At 61.0% G+C, this 16,561-nt stretch overlaps 1 protein-coding gene across 1 annotated transcript in view; it reads right to left on the bottom strand.

Annotated features, from left to right (window-relative positions):
• Positions 1 to 16,561, bottom strand: part of IL5RA (interleukin 5 receptor subunit alpha) — a 37,598-nt gene that overhangs the window by 7,616 nt on the left and 13,421 nt on the right. The window contains exons 8-10 of the mRNA XM_066244764.1: positions 14,616 to 14,761; positions 11,731 to 11,869; positions 924 to 1,017 (exon numbers count right to left, since the gene is read on the bottom strand). Coding sequence (XP_066100861.1) covers positions 924 to 1,017; positions 11,731 to 11,869; positions 14,616 to 14,761 — 379 coding nt within the window. The remainder of the gene's footprint in view (positions 1 to 923; positions 1,018 to 11,730; positions 11,870 to 14,615; positions 14,762 to 16,561) is intronic.

Raw genomic sequence — 16,561 nt, forward strand, 5'->3', positions numbered from 1 at the left:
GCTGAGATGGGAGAGGGGTTCCCTGGGGCTGGTGGCAAGACTCCTGCGTGCGTCCCCAGATCTGCGTGACAGTTCTGGAGTGCTGTCTGACCCGAGAACACCAGCCCCTAGGGACGGGAGAGCGCAGGGCTGGGGTGGCAGTGGGCACTTCCTACGGAGGGCTCACGTGGGGGGGGAATAGAGGGGTCTCGGCCCTTCCTACGGCCGATAGAGGGGTCTCAGGTCTTCCTGCGGCCGATAGAGGGGTCTCGGCCCTTCCTGCGGCCGATAGAGGGGTCTCAGGCCTTCCTGCGGCCGATAGAGGGGTCTCGGCCCTTCCTGCGGCCGATAGAGGGGTCTCGGCCCTTCCTGAGGCCGATAGAGGGGTCTCAGGCCTTCCTGCGGCCGATAGAGGGGTCTCGGCCCTTCCTGCGGCCGATAGAGGGGTCTCAGGCCTTCCTGCGGCCGATAGAGGGGTCTCGGCCCTTCCTGCGGCCGATAGAGGGGTCTCGGCCCTTCCTGCGGCCGATAGAGGGGTCTCGGCCCTTCCTGCGGCCGATAGAGGGGTCTCAGGCCTTCCTGCGGCCGATAGAGGGGTCTCAGCCCTTCCTACAGCCGAGATGTAAAAGGCGTGTGGACCAGGGCAGCCACACGCTGAGGGGACGGCCAGGCCGTAGGCACCGAAAGGCGGTGACCGTGAAAACCCTCACACCAGTGAATGGACCGAGGATGAGCTGTCTCAGGGGCGTGTGACGGCGGCATGTCCTACTCCCTCAGCGTCTGGCGTTTCTCAGTCTGTGACCAGGTCCACACTTCTCGGAAACGCTGCCCAGAGGGCACGGGAGCGCCGTGACCTCCCGCCGACTAGAACCCTGGCGGAGTCGGCCAGAGAGGGAGCGCCCACCCCCCGCCCCGCGGAGCTCCCCGCTGCAGGGAGTACCTACGTGCGACAGACGAACAGGCAGGTGAACAGGAAGCAGACGACGGCCATGAGCACGATCAGGAACCATTCTGTCCAGGACCTCTGCTCCTCGCGTCCTGGGGAGAGGGGGACAGAAGGAAACCAGAGCTGAGCGTGGCCACCGACAGCGGGGGGAGCTGGGGGCACCCGGGGCGCCGGGGAGCTGGGCTCTCAGTCGCGGGCGCTGGGCCAGCAGCTGAGCCTCCCCGAGCCCCGGGTCCTCCCCTGTACTTTGCCACGGACTCAACATGCATCCTCTATATAATTCTCACTGAAGCGCTTCAAGGCAGGCAGCGCCCTCCTCCTGTCCCAGAGGGAGAAGCCGGGTCCGAGAGGGGGAGGCCGTCGGCCGAGGACACACAGCATCACACGGTTCCAGCCCCAGACCAGCAGCCTTCAAGCCGTGAACGGGGTTGGGGGACCGTTCTGCTCCCCGCCAACCCCAGCCCGGGTCACATTATCCCAGCAGGCGGGTCATGGAATGCACATCCGGAGCCTCTCCGTGTCATCGGCCACCCTCCTGAGCGGCCCCCGCCCGGCTGGACACCACCTCCCGGCTGGATGCCACCTCCCGGCCGGATGCCACCTCCCGGCTGGACACCACCTCCCGGCTGGACACCACCTCCCGGCTGGATGCCACCTCCCGGCTGGACACCACCTCCCGGCTGGACACCACCTCCCGGCTGGATGCCACCTCCCGGCTGGACACCACCTCCCGGCTGGATGCCACCTCCCGGCCGGATGCCACCTCCCGGCTGGACACCACCTCCCGGCTGGACGCCACCTCCCGGCTGGATGCCACCTCCCGGCTGGACACCACCTCCCAGCTGGACACCACCTCCCGGCTGGATGCCACCTCCCGGCTGGACACCACCTCCCGGCTGGATGCCACCTCCTGGCCGGATGCCACCTCCCGGCTGGACACCACCTCCCGGCTGGATGCCGCCTCCCGGCCAGCCGCCGTCTCCCAGCTGGACACCACCTCCCGGCTGGATGTCCCTGCCCGGCTGGATGCCACCTCCCGGCTGGACACCACCTCCCGGCTGGACGCCCCTGCCCAGCTGGACGCCACCTCCCTGAGGGGCAGCTGTTCGGACAGAGCTCGGTTTGCAGGCTGTGTCTCCCTCCGAGGGGGGCTGCCTCCACGCTGACATGTCTGCTCAGGTCCCCAAGGCTCTGGACGGGGATGCATCCTTTTATGAAAAACCTGTGGCCTCACATTTAAAAAAGGAGTGTTCATGTATTTACACCTATCATTTGACCGACAGTCACAGCCACACTGTGTGGCATGCTGGGGAAAGAAGAGAAACCCCGAGAGGCACACCTTCCCGTCTCCCCAGCCCCACGGACACTCAGTGGCTCTGGGGTCAGCAGGGCTCCCTGGGCTGGACCCCAGGACCCGGTGTCCAGTTAAACCTGGTGTTCACTGCACGTGCTCAGGGCTAAGATCAGAGCAGCCGGGAAGCACCGATGCCGTCCAATCGGGGACCGTCTTGTTCTGTGTCCCAGCGGGATGTCCTGAACTGGGATCTCCTCCTGGCTCATTGCCCCATCGCTGAAACTCACCTTTCCACCCTCAGCCATTCCACAACGAGCACCCTAGTAAATAGACTCAGAGACGCCAGACTCATGCACCCCAAATCCGAGTCCAGCCGGGGGGTCCCGTTTACAATGAGGCCAAACAGACCGGTTCAGTTCGGGTCCTGCTGAAAGCAGGAACAGCGAGGTGAGAAGTTATCAGGGTCCCGCAATCGTCCCACGTGGCGCAATGCCCCGTGCGGCCCTGTCTGCCAGGGCCTGATAATGGCTCCGCTCACTTCCGACCGTGATGACCAAAGTGCCTTCAGTTAAACCCCTCACCGAATGCTGCCATCTGTGCCTGGGTCTGAGAGGAGGAGATTCCCGCTGAATTCACACAAGGAGAGAGGGGCCTGATTTTCTATTTCTCCGTCACCTCGAGGGATCCGTGTGTGAGCAGGCCGCATGTGGGCGGCAGAGTCGTGGCCGCGGCCCGGAGGAAGGGGACGAGTCAGGCATTCCTCCCGCCTGGTTCCTGCCATGTCCCCATGCCGAGGACAGAGCCACCCCAGAGAAGAGGGCCAAGCAAGGTCAGCTCTGCCGCTGAGGAAACAAAAACGGTCAGAAGAAGGTTTCGCACGCTCACCGCCAGAGAGAAGTTGCTGCGGGTCGTCTGCTGCTCAATCACTTATTAACGCAAAGTACTGAGGGTCCTTTCTATGAATTAGCATGCCCTCTGACACTCGGGCGTGACAGAGCCCAGGGGGACAGTTCCCACTGACAGTGTGTCCCTTTGGGTCAAAGTGATTAGCCCTGCGATGCTGTGGAAGTCGGGACATCCCCGAAACAAGTCATTTGTTTGAATTCTGCAGTCTCTAGCCTTGATGAAATTTCTTAAGAACGAGCAATATTTCTGATCTCTTGAACCTTCTCTCCGCCCCCAGGAGCAGCTCGCAGACATTTCTTTTCAGGAAATCAGTGGGCACTGCTCTGGGGTGACGCAGAGATGAGCTCTAGAGAGAAGAAGTTGGCACACTCATCCTTCTAAGCCCTTTCGACTGTCCTTCGTTCCTGGAGGCTTTTCACACGTTGCCAGCTTGTGAGAGCTCAGCTGACCCGTTTCTTTCTGGTGACTTTGGTGGCTTCCGTTGTCTTTGGCATCTCACCATTTGACTGTGAGACGCAGCCGATTCAGAGAGGATGAGGGGAGCGTGGGGTGTGCGGTGGGACGGGCTGGTGGCCACCGAGAGTAAAAGACCGCGGCTTGGGCCCCGGCCAGAGCTAGACCTCGTCCCAGCTCTGCCTCCGGGGCCGGGGACCCACATCAAGTCCCTTTCCTCCTGGGTGGCCGCCCCGCCTGACCTGGGCTTCTGTGGTCCATAGAGTTCAGAGCGCCAACTCTCGGGGGGTCACCTCCATTCAGGAGCCTGCTCCCCTCTGCCTGTCCACACAGCGTGGGAGCTTGCCCGCGTCTGTGTGGGGTCTGAACCTGACGGCAGACTCCGAGCGAATGAGTCACCGGATAGGACCCTGGTGCGAGCAGCCCGGCTCTGTGTTAACAAAAATGGCAGGTCCTGGGAGGAGCAGGTACCTGGGGGGGGGGGGGGGGGACACCGAGTCCGCCTGGGAAGCGACAGGCTGGCCTCTAGTGAGGAGGTGCTGCGGTGGTGTTGTTTGTGAAGGGCGTCCCCTGACCGGGTCACCAGCTCACCATGCACAGACAGGTCAGAGCCAGCCTTTTGGCAGGGGAGCCTTGGGAGGCAGCTGGCATGAACGGTGGGCGTGACCTGGATCAGGGGCATGAGAGGGTCAGCCAGCGTCGAGAAGTCCAGGGCACCCCAGACGTGCACGCGCTCACCCGGGAAACCCGCTCTGGGAAGCCGCGGGGTGCGGGGACATGGGGACCCTGCGCATGCACAGTCGGGACACGTGGGTGGTCCGCACGCCCCTTCCCACCCCCACCCCCGGCGGGACGAGACCCAGTGACACTGACAGAGAGCTCCGAGCATCACTTCTTCTAGGCAGGCCCTCCCGCACGGCAGCTATGGGCACAGGCCCCCTGGGGCCCCGGCCAGCAGGACCCTCTCCCCTGGGGGGGCTGCCAAGCCCACTCTCTGAACCTGCTCCAGTGGCCAGAGCCGGCTGCAGGCTGCGGTCAGCACGGAGAGGGAGCCACCAGGGCTGGGGGGGTGGAAGTGGAGCCTGTTTCTGCCCCTGGCTACCAAGGTGACCTTGACCCAGGTATCCAGCTTCCCCGGTCTGCCCTGTGAGGTGGGAGACAGAGGGGTCAAGATGGAATGGGTCAATAGGTTTAAAGGACTCAGCCTGGGGTGGATAGTAGTCAGGACTCGATACATGTTAGCTATTGTGATTGTAATGATTACTCAGCACATTGTTTCTGAAATAAGGCATCGGGTTCCTCTCTCTCAATCACCAAAGCAGGATGGAAATCTGAGTGCTGTCAGAATCCCCCAAATGCAGAATAAGAAAGCCCAGGCCTATGGGGAGGGGCTGTACACCCAACGTCACAGACACTGGGGACAAGGAAGGGCCAGGGGCACAGATGGTTCAAGCCCTCGGGGTCTGTGTTCACATGGACATTGTGGACAGCTTGAGGAGGGATGTGGAGACAAGGGTGGCCCAATGAGATCATTAAAAATGACTCCTCTGCCCTGGCCGGTTCGCTCAGCAGTAGAGCGTCGGCCTGGCATGTGGAAGTCCTGGGTTCGATTCCCCATCAGGGCACACAGGAGAAGCGCCCATCTGCTTCTCCACCCCTCCCCCTCTCCTTCCTCTCTGTCTCTCTCTTCCTCTCCCGCAGCCAAGGCTCCATTGGAGCAAAGTTGGCCTGGGCGCTGAGGATGGCTCCATGGCCTCTACCTCAGGTGCTAGAATGGCTCCAGCTGAAACAGAGCGACGCCCCAGATGGGCAGAGCATCACCCCCTGGTGGGCATGCCGGATGGATCCTGGTCGGGCACATGCGGGAGTCTGTCTGTCTGCCTCCCTGCTTTTCACTTCAGAAAAATACTAAAAAACAAAACAAAAAAACAAACAAAAAAAATTTTAAAAAAGAAAGAAAATGACCGCTTTGCATAGTCTGCATAGAGGCTGACCGGGTCACCCTGTCCCAGCCGCTGGTCCCCACGGCCCATCGCTGGCTGGTCTCCGGCAGGCACCCTGACCCTGGATAATGAAGCACCCCAGAGAGAAAGGCAAGGACCCTGTCCAGGGCCTGTTCCAGGCCACGCCCACCACTGTCCAGCTGTCACTTGGGCCAGTTCTTTACGTTCCCTGCCATCTGTGTCGTCTATAATCTGCGAGTCTGTATAATGAGGAGAATCCTGTCTTTGTGAAGACAAGCAGTGTGCCTGGCACAGTACCCGGCCCCATGCAAGAGCCCCTCCCTCCTCTAAGCTGTCATCCCACCTGGCGGATGCATCCTGAGGCCAAAGTCCTTGCAGGAAAGGCCAGTGTGGATGTCACGAGTGGTGGCCAAGCCTCACAGCACGGAGGGAACTCCCTGCTCCTGACATTTGGGGTGGACTCTGGAAGCCCCCGGCCAGCCCTCCTTTCAGGCCTGTGGGCCCCCTCCCCCTGGGGTGAGGGTGTCCTGCCCGCCTGCTGGGGACGGTGTTGGGGCTGCCAGGGGTGCTCTGACCCACCTGGAACCCACAGGCACCTGGGTGAAAGGAAGCAGTTGACTAAATTAGCTACCTGGCTGACCAACCTGAAACCCGGCACCGGCGAGGAAATCCCAGAATCCCCGCCAGCTCTGCGAGTCTCAGGCCAGCCTCGGCGGGGGAGTTCAGGTCGTTACTGGGTCCACTTCGTATTTCTAAGCCAATCGGAGTCACTGTTGACCAGGGGCTGCCGGCTGTCTCTCGCCCCACGGAGGCTCTAGGACTTCCCAAGCTCACTTGCAGGATGAGACACTGAAGAAGGTGGACGTTAGGGGACCCAACGTGGGACCCCGACAGGATCCCCCCTGCCCCTCCCTTTCCTGTCTCACCGCTGGGTGACAATTGGAAAAGGATTCTGTAAAACAAAGTAGAAAAAAAAGAAAAGCTAAGAAGGAAAAGAGAGGGAGGGAGAGAGAGAGAGAGAGAGAGAGAGAGAGAGAGAGAGAGAAGGCACTGGAATCAGAGGGCAGAGGTCGGAGCTATGGGACGGGGGGCCGGACCCCCAAAGGGCATGATGAAGGAGACAGCTTAGAGGTCCCACAGTCAGAGGCGGCTATACTGGTGGGCGCACTGGGCACGCGCCCTGGGCCCCAACTTCTGAAGGGCCCCGCGACACCCCAACTTGACACTTTTTTCTAATGACAACAAGTTTGGTGTCATGTACAATGTTAACATGAATAGTACATACTATTTTTTTACTTATTTAAAAAGAGGGTTAACATGTCTTTATTTTCCCTGTCTCTCTCTCTCTCTCTCTCTCTCTCTCTCTTTTTATTTTAAGAGGCCCAATATTTTCTTCTGCGCCCGGAGCCTCCACCGACTTTAACCCTAACCCTCTGCCCACCGTGGCTCCCACCCCTCCAGCTCTTGATGTGGGCGCCTGGGGCCAGGATGCCGGGTCTCCTCCCCACAGTCACAGCGTGTGAATGCCACGTCAGAGGGCAGAGGGTAGGGCTCCCTGTCCATCAGTACGAATGGAAGCTTCCTTCCGTCCCAGCCCGAATCCTACGCGCCCCTCCACCCTTCTGCCACCACCCAGTCTCATGAAGTCCTTACAGGCTCCGGGCTGCGTCCTGAGGCTCTGAGAACGCCCCGTCCTCTCCCCGCACTGTGGCAGGATGACAAGGGCCACGATTTCCGGAGAGTGGCCGTCTGCCTGTGGAAGGGGCTGCCCCGGACGGCAGCGGGCACCCCTGTGGGCTCCGACCGCACGCTGAGCCGTCTGGAGGACAAGCTGCCTCGCGTGCTGCCCGGGTGCGTGGGCCGCCTGCCCATTGCTAACTTAAATCTTTCTTAAAAGTACATTTTCACCCGCGCCTGCCCCGGCACTGTGTAGATCCTGGCCTTTGACGGTCAGAGGAAAGCCCGGTGTGAGGGGCCTGGCCCTGTGATCGGGGGCCAGTCCAGTCGCCAAGGTGCAGGGCTCAGAGTGCTGGAGGCTGACCGATGACACGGCCGGAAACCAGACGCAGGGTGGACGCACGCACGCCGTCTTTCCCGTGGGGGAAGGATGGAGCCGTGGGAGGTTTTGTTTCCATCATCGCTCGCCTCCCACGTGACCCTGGGGTCTCCTCGCAGGGAAAGGCAGTGGACCTCAGAAACAGAAAGGCCTTGCCCAAGACCAGGGTCAGGAAACGAGAGGTGTTGGTAAACAGGGCAGTGAGGGAACAGGGACTATGAGGGCGGAGGTTGAGAAAGCTCAGAAAAGAGAAAGACATGGAAAGCAGGAAGTCAGCTCGTCAGATAAGGCCTAGCAGCTTGCTGAGGAAGTGATAAGGACCACTGATAAAAGGGAACTGCTAATTCTGTTTAAAAAACACAACACACACACACACACACACAACACATGTATTCCTGGCTCTGGAAATCCTAGCACAGGAGTTGACCAGCTATCGCAGAAGTTCCAGGCCAGGCAGAGCAAAGGCTTGCCAGGGTCCCCCCCTCCCCAAGTGCCCTTCCCTCACCCTGACCTCTGGGGTCTTGGCCAGCCCAGGAGACTGGACGACAGCTCTAGCTCCTCCGGCCTCTTCTTGCTCGTGGACCCAGACTTACTCAACCCCGTCTCGCTCTGCCCTCAGCCACCCTTGGGCTGTGATGGGTTCATTGAATCTGCTCCTCTCCACTAACTGACTCATCTGTCACCTATCTGAGGACAGTATCCATGAATAGCTGCCTCTCAGCTGTTTGGTAACTGCTGGGTCAGTGGACATCTCTGGGGCGCCATTCCTTGACCTTCAAATACAGGAGGTGGGCCCTCACTGGCTGGCTCAGTGGTAGAGTGTTGGCCTGGCGTGTGGAAGTCCTGGGTTCGATTCCCGGCCAGGGCACACAGGAAAAGCGTCCATCCGCTTCTCCACCCCTCCCCCTCTCCTTCCTCTCTCTCTCTCTCTTCCCCTCCCGCAGCCGAGGCTCCATTGGAGCAAAGATGGCCTGGGCACTGGGGATGGCTCTGTGGCCTCTGCCTCAGGCGCTAGAATGGCTCTGGTTGCAAGGGAGCAATGCCCCAGATGGGCAGAGAATCGCCCCCTGGTGGGCATGCCGGGTGGATCCCGGTCGGGCGCATGTGGGAGTCTGTCTCTCTGCCTCCCCGCTTCTCACCTCAGAAAAAATAAATAAATATATAAATTAGACACAAGCTTAAAATAAAGTCTCGTCAGGGGGCACAGCGTCACCTGCAGCACATCTGTGGTGGGCCGACCGGGCGGGAAGCATCGTGATGCAGAGTCGGAAGGAACCTGGGGTGTGGCGTGCCCATTTCACAGGTGAGGAAACCGAGACCCAGAGCGGTGAGGGCAGGACTGAGTAGGTCAGGGGCCCAGACCCTGGCACACTGGTCCCCACTCCGGCCCCTGCAGTGGGGACAGGAGATCAAGACTTTGTATGACGACTTAAAGGAGCCTGGGCGCCCTCCCTCCCCCACAGAGCCACCACTGCGCGGTCACTGTCCCCATGCGGCTCACACAGCAGAGCCCTTTGCCGTCTCTAACTCAGGTCACAGAGCCCGACGACGGCAGAGCCGTGGCTCAAGCCGAGAGCTCCGGGTTTATTTCCGGTTTCTCCCTCACTCGTACGCGCTCTATACTCTGTGCGGCCAACAAGGACGAGAACTTCAAAACGCAGACGCTCAGAAAGCAGGCCCGGCCCCCTGGCCCGGGCTCCTGGCTCGGTCACTGTGACCGTGGCCTGAGGTCCTCGGACAGCCCCGAGCAGACCTCCGGGACTGTGTGTGCGGTCGTGTCGGGACCACACTTTGAAGCGTCAGTAGTTGGGGGGCCAGTGTGTTCTGTGCCCTTGGGGAGCAGCGTAAAGCGCTTCAGACAAGAAATCCACCACGCACACCCCAGGCAGGAGGACTGAGCTTGGACTGCGGGCGTGTGATCTCCTTCCCATCCTTGTTGAAGACGCCCGGGGGCCTGAGTCAGGTTGCTCCGGCGTGTCTCCCTCTGGGTGAGCAGAGCTGCTTCTATCCGCCCCCAGGAAGTGGCGTTAGGGAGGCCCCCGTGCGCTGTGCCCTCCGCGTGGCCAGGTCGGGTCGTCCACGTAGGGACGGGGCGGGGGAGGGAGGGACTGGCCGAGTTGGGAAGCAGGTGCCGGCCGTTGGGCCATTCTCACTGCCGTTCACCCTTTTGGGGGTCCCTCTCCCCAGGAGGACCCGTGCTGCTCCTCTGAGTCCCCGCCAGGCGATGCCAGGGCCTCCCTGGGAGGCTGTGTGGGTGGAGCGTTGCCCAGCTCCAATGGGGACACTCCTCCTGGGAAACTCACGCGGGCAGCCAGCCCCTCGCAGACTCGGCCGGGCTCCCCAGGCCACGGGCCTCTCCCCGTCTGTCCCAGTCTCCCGTGGAAATCCACCTGACCAGTGTCCCTCCGACGCACACCCACGCAGGCTGAGGGCTCCCTGCCCGGGAATTCCCGGGAGACCCACCCGCCAGCCTAAGTGAATGAATTAAATCGCAGACCACGGTAGCATGCGCCGGAAAGAAATCCCTCCTCAGCAATGCTCTTCAGACGATCGCTGACCTTCCGCCGGTGAGAGGAACATGACTCACGAGCTTGACCGGCTGGGACCCCCAGCTCAGCCACCAGGAACTCATAAACTTAAGCCTCACTGTTCGGGGCTTTGCCACCCGCCGAATCCAGGGCTGAGAGGCGTCCACCTGGGCTTGAATCCTATCTCTGCCACTTGCCGGCCACGCAGAGTTCAGCAGATGGCCTTGACTTCCTAACCACCTCTCTCCTCTGCGCAGTGGGTTTGCTGACGGGCTTGGCAAAGGCAACGCCAGGGAAGCATCGGGCGCACTCAGTGTGCACCCAGGCAGCTGCCCCACACGCATGTCCTGTGTCCAGCCTCCGGGGCGCCTCCCGCTACTCTCAGCTCTCGGGGACCTTAGCGACACAACCGTGGACGTCTGAGCCCCCGAGCTGCCTGTCTGTGTCACACACACCATGTAGATCCGCTGTTCTCTGTCTCTGTCTATAAAATGCCTGCAGGTGCCCAAGACACCCAGGTGATCAGCAACACAGGGTATGAATTTCCTGTCTTCAAGGTGCACGGCCGGCCCCATCTCTAGGTCATGGGGTGCCACGTGGCCCAGTGAGCATGGCCCGTCCATCCAGAGCTGCCATCGGGCATGGCCTCGCCCTTCACAGGTCCCAAAGGAGACACAACGGTCATCTGTCCGACTGGCCAGGTAAACTACTCAATCTGGTCAAAAGCAGAGAGAGCTGCAGAACCAACCTCGGACCCCAAGTGACACTGGATCCTTGTGATGTGACCCGCGGTGCCAGTTAGGATGAGGCTCGGGGTGGGGGGGTGGGGGGGTGGAGCCAGACTTTACTCTGAAGAGTATGCGGTTTGGGAATCTTCTTCAAGAAAAAGGAACGGATTTATTCCGAATTCGTCACGGGGACATGATAGACATGGAGAGGGGGACAGTCATTCCAGGGTGTTAGGAAGGGAGGGGAGGGGAGGAAGAGAGAGAGACGCAGGAGGGGCCCCCGGGGGTGGTGGCCCTGTCCTGTGTTGTCACTGTGGGGACAGTGGCAGGAACCCGCACCTGTGATAACACTGCACAGCACCCAGTGCACGCGAGGACACGGGACGTGGATGAAATCCGAGTGAGACCAGCGTGCCACACCAATGACAACTTTCCCGCGGGGACCTCGGACGAGCCATCGCATTGCCCGGTGTCCCCCTTCGGTGACAAAGGCTAAAAGCCACAGCGGCTCGCTCTGGGTCAGGTCTGACAACAGCATCCTAATCAACACCATCTCAAAAACGGAAAATGTAATTTAAAAAAAAAAAATTTAGAAGTGGAACCGGATCATCTGAACAAAAATCAGGAGCAGGAGCGGGAAGTCTGGAAAGGCTGGCGTGGGTGGGACACGTCAACGTGGAGGGGTCACGGGCTGCGGGGTGAGTCCCTCTCCGGTCTGGAGGGCAGGGGACGCACAGGAGACGGGGGGACAGGAGACGGGGTGCAGGGCAGGCGTGACAGCCTCTCAAGACCCACGAGTGGACATGCACATCCCGGTCACCTGCTGGACCCAGGCACGGGGCCGCTGGCTTTAATAAGCAAACGGGAGAGACTCACCCACGTAAACCGGGCGGCTCCAGGCGCTCCAGAGCCCCGCCGGCCGGCACACCGAGCTCACGGACGCTCTCACCTCAATGGAGTACCTGGAGGCGTCACTGACGGTTGTGTTGAACCCATTGGTGGTCATTTTTCCTGTCTAGATGGGGGTGGAGAGGGGGTGAGGTTAGTTAGCATCACAGTCATCTCTAGAGTAGACCCCTCATTTCAGCCATGCCAACGGTCAGAACGGGAGGTCCTGTGTAACCCGTGTGACTCACTGTGCGGTGGCCCCGCTTAAAACCAACAGGACAAGTATGGGTTAGTTCAGTTCAGGCTGCTTCAGGGTGGACGGGTTGGCAGTCACCCTTCAGGGGAGGGAGAGGTCTCTGGTGACCAGAATAAATAAAACGGGCGACTGGCAGCCCGACATGAGACTCTGGGTCCACGTGACGCTGCAGGAGAGAGAGACTAGAGCGGCCGATGGGGGCCTGACCCCTCGTCTTGTCCCTCGTTCTGGACTCAGATGGCCAAACACTGTCGCTTGGTTTCCATCATGGTTTGCACCGGCCAGCGGCACTCTGCGGGTCCCTCCAGCCTCTGCCGGTCCCCCCCGTGGGGCCTGCGACTTAAAACTGCTTCGGGTATCGTTGGAGGACTGAAAAACTACCGAAAGAAGAACATTCCACAACCCACGGACACAACGTGAGATTTGAGTTTCAGGGCCCACCAGGGACGTCCCACGGGCACCCTCCCACGCCCCCGGCTGCGTTGGTCCTACACACAGAGCTAGGTAACAGCGGCCGGGACCACAGGACCGGCAAAGCCTAGAATATCGGGTCCTTTACCAAAACATGTTTGCTGATCGCTGATCTACAACCATGTGGGGTGGGTGAGGGGTCAGGGGTGAGAGGTGCCCAGGGAAACGGAAAGAGCAGAGAGCTCTCCAGGGCAGGTTGAATTCTAACTCGGCCCCCAGCTCCCCGCAGGAAAGTTGTTTGGCCCCTTTGAGCCTCAGTTTCCTCTCTGCAATCCAGGGACAATGACACCTACCTCCTCGTGGGCTATCGAGTGAAACAGAGTGACCTCTGCACAGTCCAAGCTTAGGAAAACCTTAGAATGGGTCACATGAAAACGGCCAGTATTCAACCCGTTCTTGACGGGCAAAAACAGCAACTTTGGGTGGTCCGGTCTAATCGTAGGTGGCCACAGGCCGCTCGAGCTGACTTTGTCTGGTGCCGACACGAGGCTGTTTGCTCACCAGCGAGCCCAACTCTGACGTCCCTGCCGATCAACATCACCACTGTCCAGCTAGGCCCCTGGACCCCAAACCCGAGAGGTGTCCCTGACCCCGCACCTGAGGTATTGCTCGAAGCGTTCCCCCCTTCCTCCCCTGCCCCTCCAGCACTGCCGGTTCTGGCTCCCGTCATCTTGCGCCTGGGCCACAGCAGTAGCCATCCCCCGATACCACTGTCCGCGGGGCCCCGTCCTGATCGAGGGGACCCCTCCCACCCACATCCGGCTTTCATGCCACCACCAGAATTATTCTTGGACGCTACAGTTGCGGGCGTCTTTCTGTGGCTTTCACGGTCAGTGTCTGCAGTTTTAAAAACAGAGACCATTTTTCTTTCTTTCTTTCTTTCTTTCTTTCTTTCTTTCTTCCTTCCTTCCTTCCTTTCTTTTTTTTTTTTTTTTTTTTCCTAGCCACGTCCTAGCACCCACCGTTCTAGGAGATGTCAGATGTGTCCAGAGTTGTTGAGTCGAATTGAATTTGCTCCGCCTCCTCTCGATAGAACGTGAGGTCGCGTCCAGCCGTCCCCCTCTGCCTCTCACTTTGTGGCATTGGGCAGGTCGCTTCATCTCTCTGCGCCCCACTCTCCTGTGAAAAGGGGGCGAGGGTCATCCTGCACCGGAGTCACTGTGAGGACGGAATCCATCGGCGGCGTGGCGAAGCCGGGCACACGGCCAGCGCTCCGTGGGTGCTGCCTGCCTCCTCAGTTCCTCCCCCCCCCCGGCATTTTTCGGTCCATCCGTGTGAATGAGTTCCGTTTTGTTTTTCGTGTCGTGGTAAAACACACGGAACACACGAGGTGCCGGCTGAATTATGTTCAAGCGCGCCGTTCGGCGGTGCTGAGGACGTCCGCGTTGCCGGGCCACTGATCTCCGTCCATCCTGGTTTTCATCCTGCAAACCTGCAGCTCCGCCCCTGAAACACCCCCTCCTCCCCCAGCCCCTGGACAGGACCGCCCCCGACCCTGCATCTCTGTGACTCTCGCTCTCGGTCTCCCACGTAAGTGGCATCGTGCAGCACTGGTCTTCTCGGGACGGGCTCACTTCACTAGCGTGGCGTCCTCTGGGCTCCTCCGCGTTGTCGCCTGTGTCAGGACCCCCCGCCGGAGACTGAAGAACACCGCGTCTTACGTCCGCACCACATTTTGTTTCTTCGTTCCTCTGTCTGGACGCTGGGGCGGCCTCCTCGTTTCTGCTATGGCGAATAACGCCACTGTGAACGGGGGCGTGCGGGTTTCTCTCGGAGAACGCGCCCTCCGTTATCTGGGATGTGTACCCAGAATGGTTGGGCCACGTGGTGATTCTGTTTTCAACTTCTGAGAGTCCACCATTCTGCTTTCTACGGTGGCTGCACCCGCGTAGATATGCACCCACGGTCGTGCTGACGAGCTTTTATTCTGGTACAGTTTGTATTATTTTCAACTAAACCTTCGGTCTCTCCAGCACAAGAGGCCAGTGGGGTCTGGCGTATTCTCATATAGCCTGGGTAGACATGAGTTATCCGTGGCCTTAATCGTTCCAAGCTGTAACCATTGCAGTCACTGGGGATCGTTTGAACATAAAAATGGATCTGAGAGAATGACACCGTCGACGATTAGAACAATCTGAAGAATTACCTGGGAGTAGCCCTTCCGGGTGTCGTGGATTCTCACTTCATAGTCGAAGCAGTGGGCGGGGAAGGCGGACATCGGTTTCTCCCACCGGAGGGAGAGACGAGTGCCTTCCATGGTGGCCGTGACACTCCCTGGAGGATTCACCAGATCTAGGTGAGACAAGGAGAGGCCGGTGAGCTGGGCTGGTTCACCCCGTCCATCGCCCCCGGTACTCACCCTCCCAGGCCTCCTTCACCGACCGCGAGCCACGGGACTCCCGCGGTTCACCACCGACTCCATCTTGTCCCCACGGCAGGACAGGTCCCTCCCATCGCCAGCAAGGATTCCTACCCCGAATGGCAGAGAACCGTGCATGGAGTCTCTTCCCTCGTCAGCCAACCACAAGACCACCCCCCCATCCCTTTCTGCTCCTCGTGGTAGAGGGTCACCGATCCTGAAGAGGGATGGCCCGGGAGTGTACACCGCACCCCTGCCTCCACCGGGCGGTGTGTGGCCCCCGGAGGGTCACCGACCCTGAGGGATGGCCCGGGAGTGTACACCGCGCCCCTGCCTCCACCGGGCGGTGTGTGGCCCCCGGAGGGTCACCGATCCCGTAGAGGGATGGCCCGGGAGTGTACACCGCGCCCCTGCCTCCACCGGGCGGTGTGTGGCCCCCGGAGGGTCACCGATCCCGTAGAGGGATGGCCCGGGAGTGTACACCGCGCCCCTGCCTCCACCGGGCGGTGTGTGGCCCCCAGAGGGTCACCGATCCCGTAGAGGGATGGCCCGGGAGTGTACACCGCGCCCCTGCCGCCACCGGGCGGTGTGTGGCCCCCAGAGGGTCACCGATCCCGTAGAGGGATGGCCCGGGAGTGTACACCGCACCCCTGCCTCCACCGGGCGGTGTGTGGCCCCTGGAGGGTCACCGATCCCGTAGAGGGATGGCCCGGGAGTGTACACCACGCCCCTGCCTCCACCGGGTGGTGTGTGGCCCCCGGAGGGTCACCGATCCCGTAGAGGGATGGCCCGGGAGTGTACACCGCGCCCCTGCCTCCACCGGGCGGTGTGTGGCCCCCGGAGGGTCACCGACCCTGAAGAGGGATGGCCCGGGAGTGTACACTGCGCCCCTGCCTCCACCGGGTGGTGTGTGGCCCCCGGAGGGTCACCGACCCTGAAGAGGGATGGCCCGGGAGTGTACACCGCGCCCCTGCCTCCACCGGGTGGTGTGTGGCCCCCGGAGGGTCACCGACCCTGAAGAGGGATGGTCCGGGAGTGTACACTGCGCCCCTGCCTCCACCGGGTGGTGTGTGGCCCCCGGAGGGTCACCGACCCTGAAGAGGGATGGCCCAGGAGTGTACACTGCGCCCCTGCCTCCACCGGGCGGTGTGTGGCCCCCGGAGGGTCACCGATCCCATAGAGGGATGGCCCGGGAGTGTACACCGCGCCCCTGCCTCCACCGGGCGGTGTGTGGCCCCCGGAGGGTCACCGATCCCGTAGAGGGATGGCCCGGGAGTGTACACCGCGCCCCTGCCTCCACCGGCTGGTGTGTGGCCCCTGGAGGGTCACCGATCCCGTAGAGGGATGGCCCGGGAGTGTACACTGCGCCCCTGCCTCCACCGGGCGGTGTGGCCCCCGGAGGACCACTTCCCCACCCTGGGCTGTAGCTTTTTTGTTTTACTGAGTGGGTGTAGCTTGTCTGGCTTTGTCTGGGAGATGGAGTGGGAAGCTCTGCCAGGTGTCCCCAAACTACGGCCCGCGGGCCGCCTGCGGCCCCCTGAGGCCATTTATCCGGCCCCCCACCGCACTCCCGGAAGGGGCACCTCTTTCATTGGTGGTCAGTGAGAGGAGCACTGTATGTGGCGGCCCTCCAACGGTCTGAGGGACAGTGAACTGGCCCCCTGTGTAAAAAGTTTGGGGACCCCTAGGAGCAGAACGAATTGGGCTGAATTCGTCTTGACTTAAACGAGAAC

This window comes from Saccopteryx bilineata, chromosome 10 (genome assembly GCF_036850765.1).
Source record: "Saccopteryx bilineata isolate mSacBil1 chromosome 10, mSacBil1_pri_phased_curated, whole genome shotgun sequence".
NCBI lineage: Eukaryota > Metazoa > Chordata > Mammalia > Chiroptera > Emballonuridae > Saccopteryx > Saccopteryx bilineata.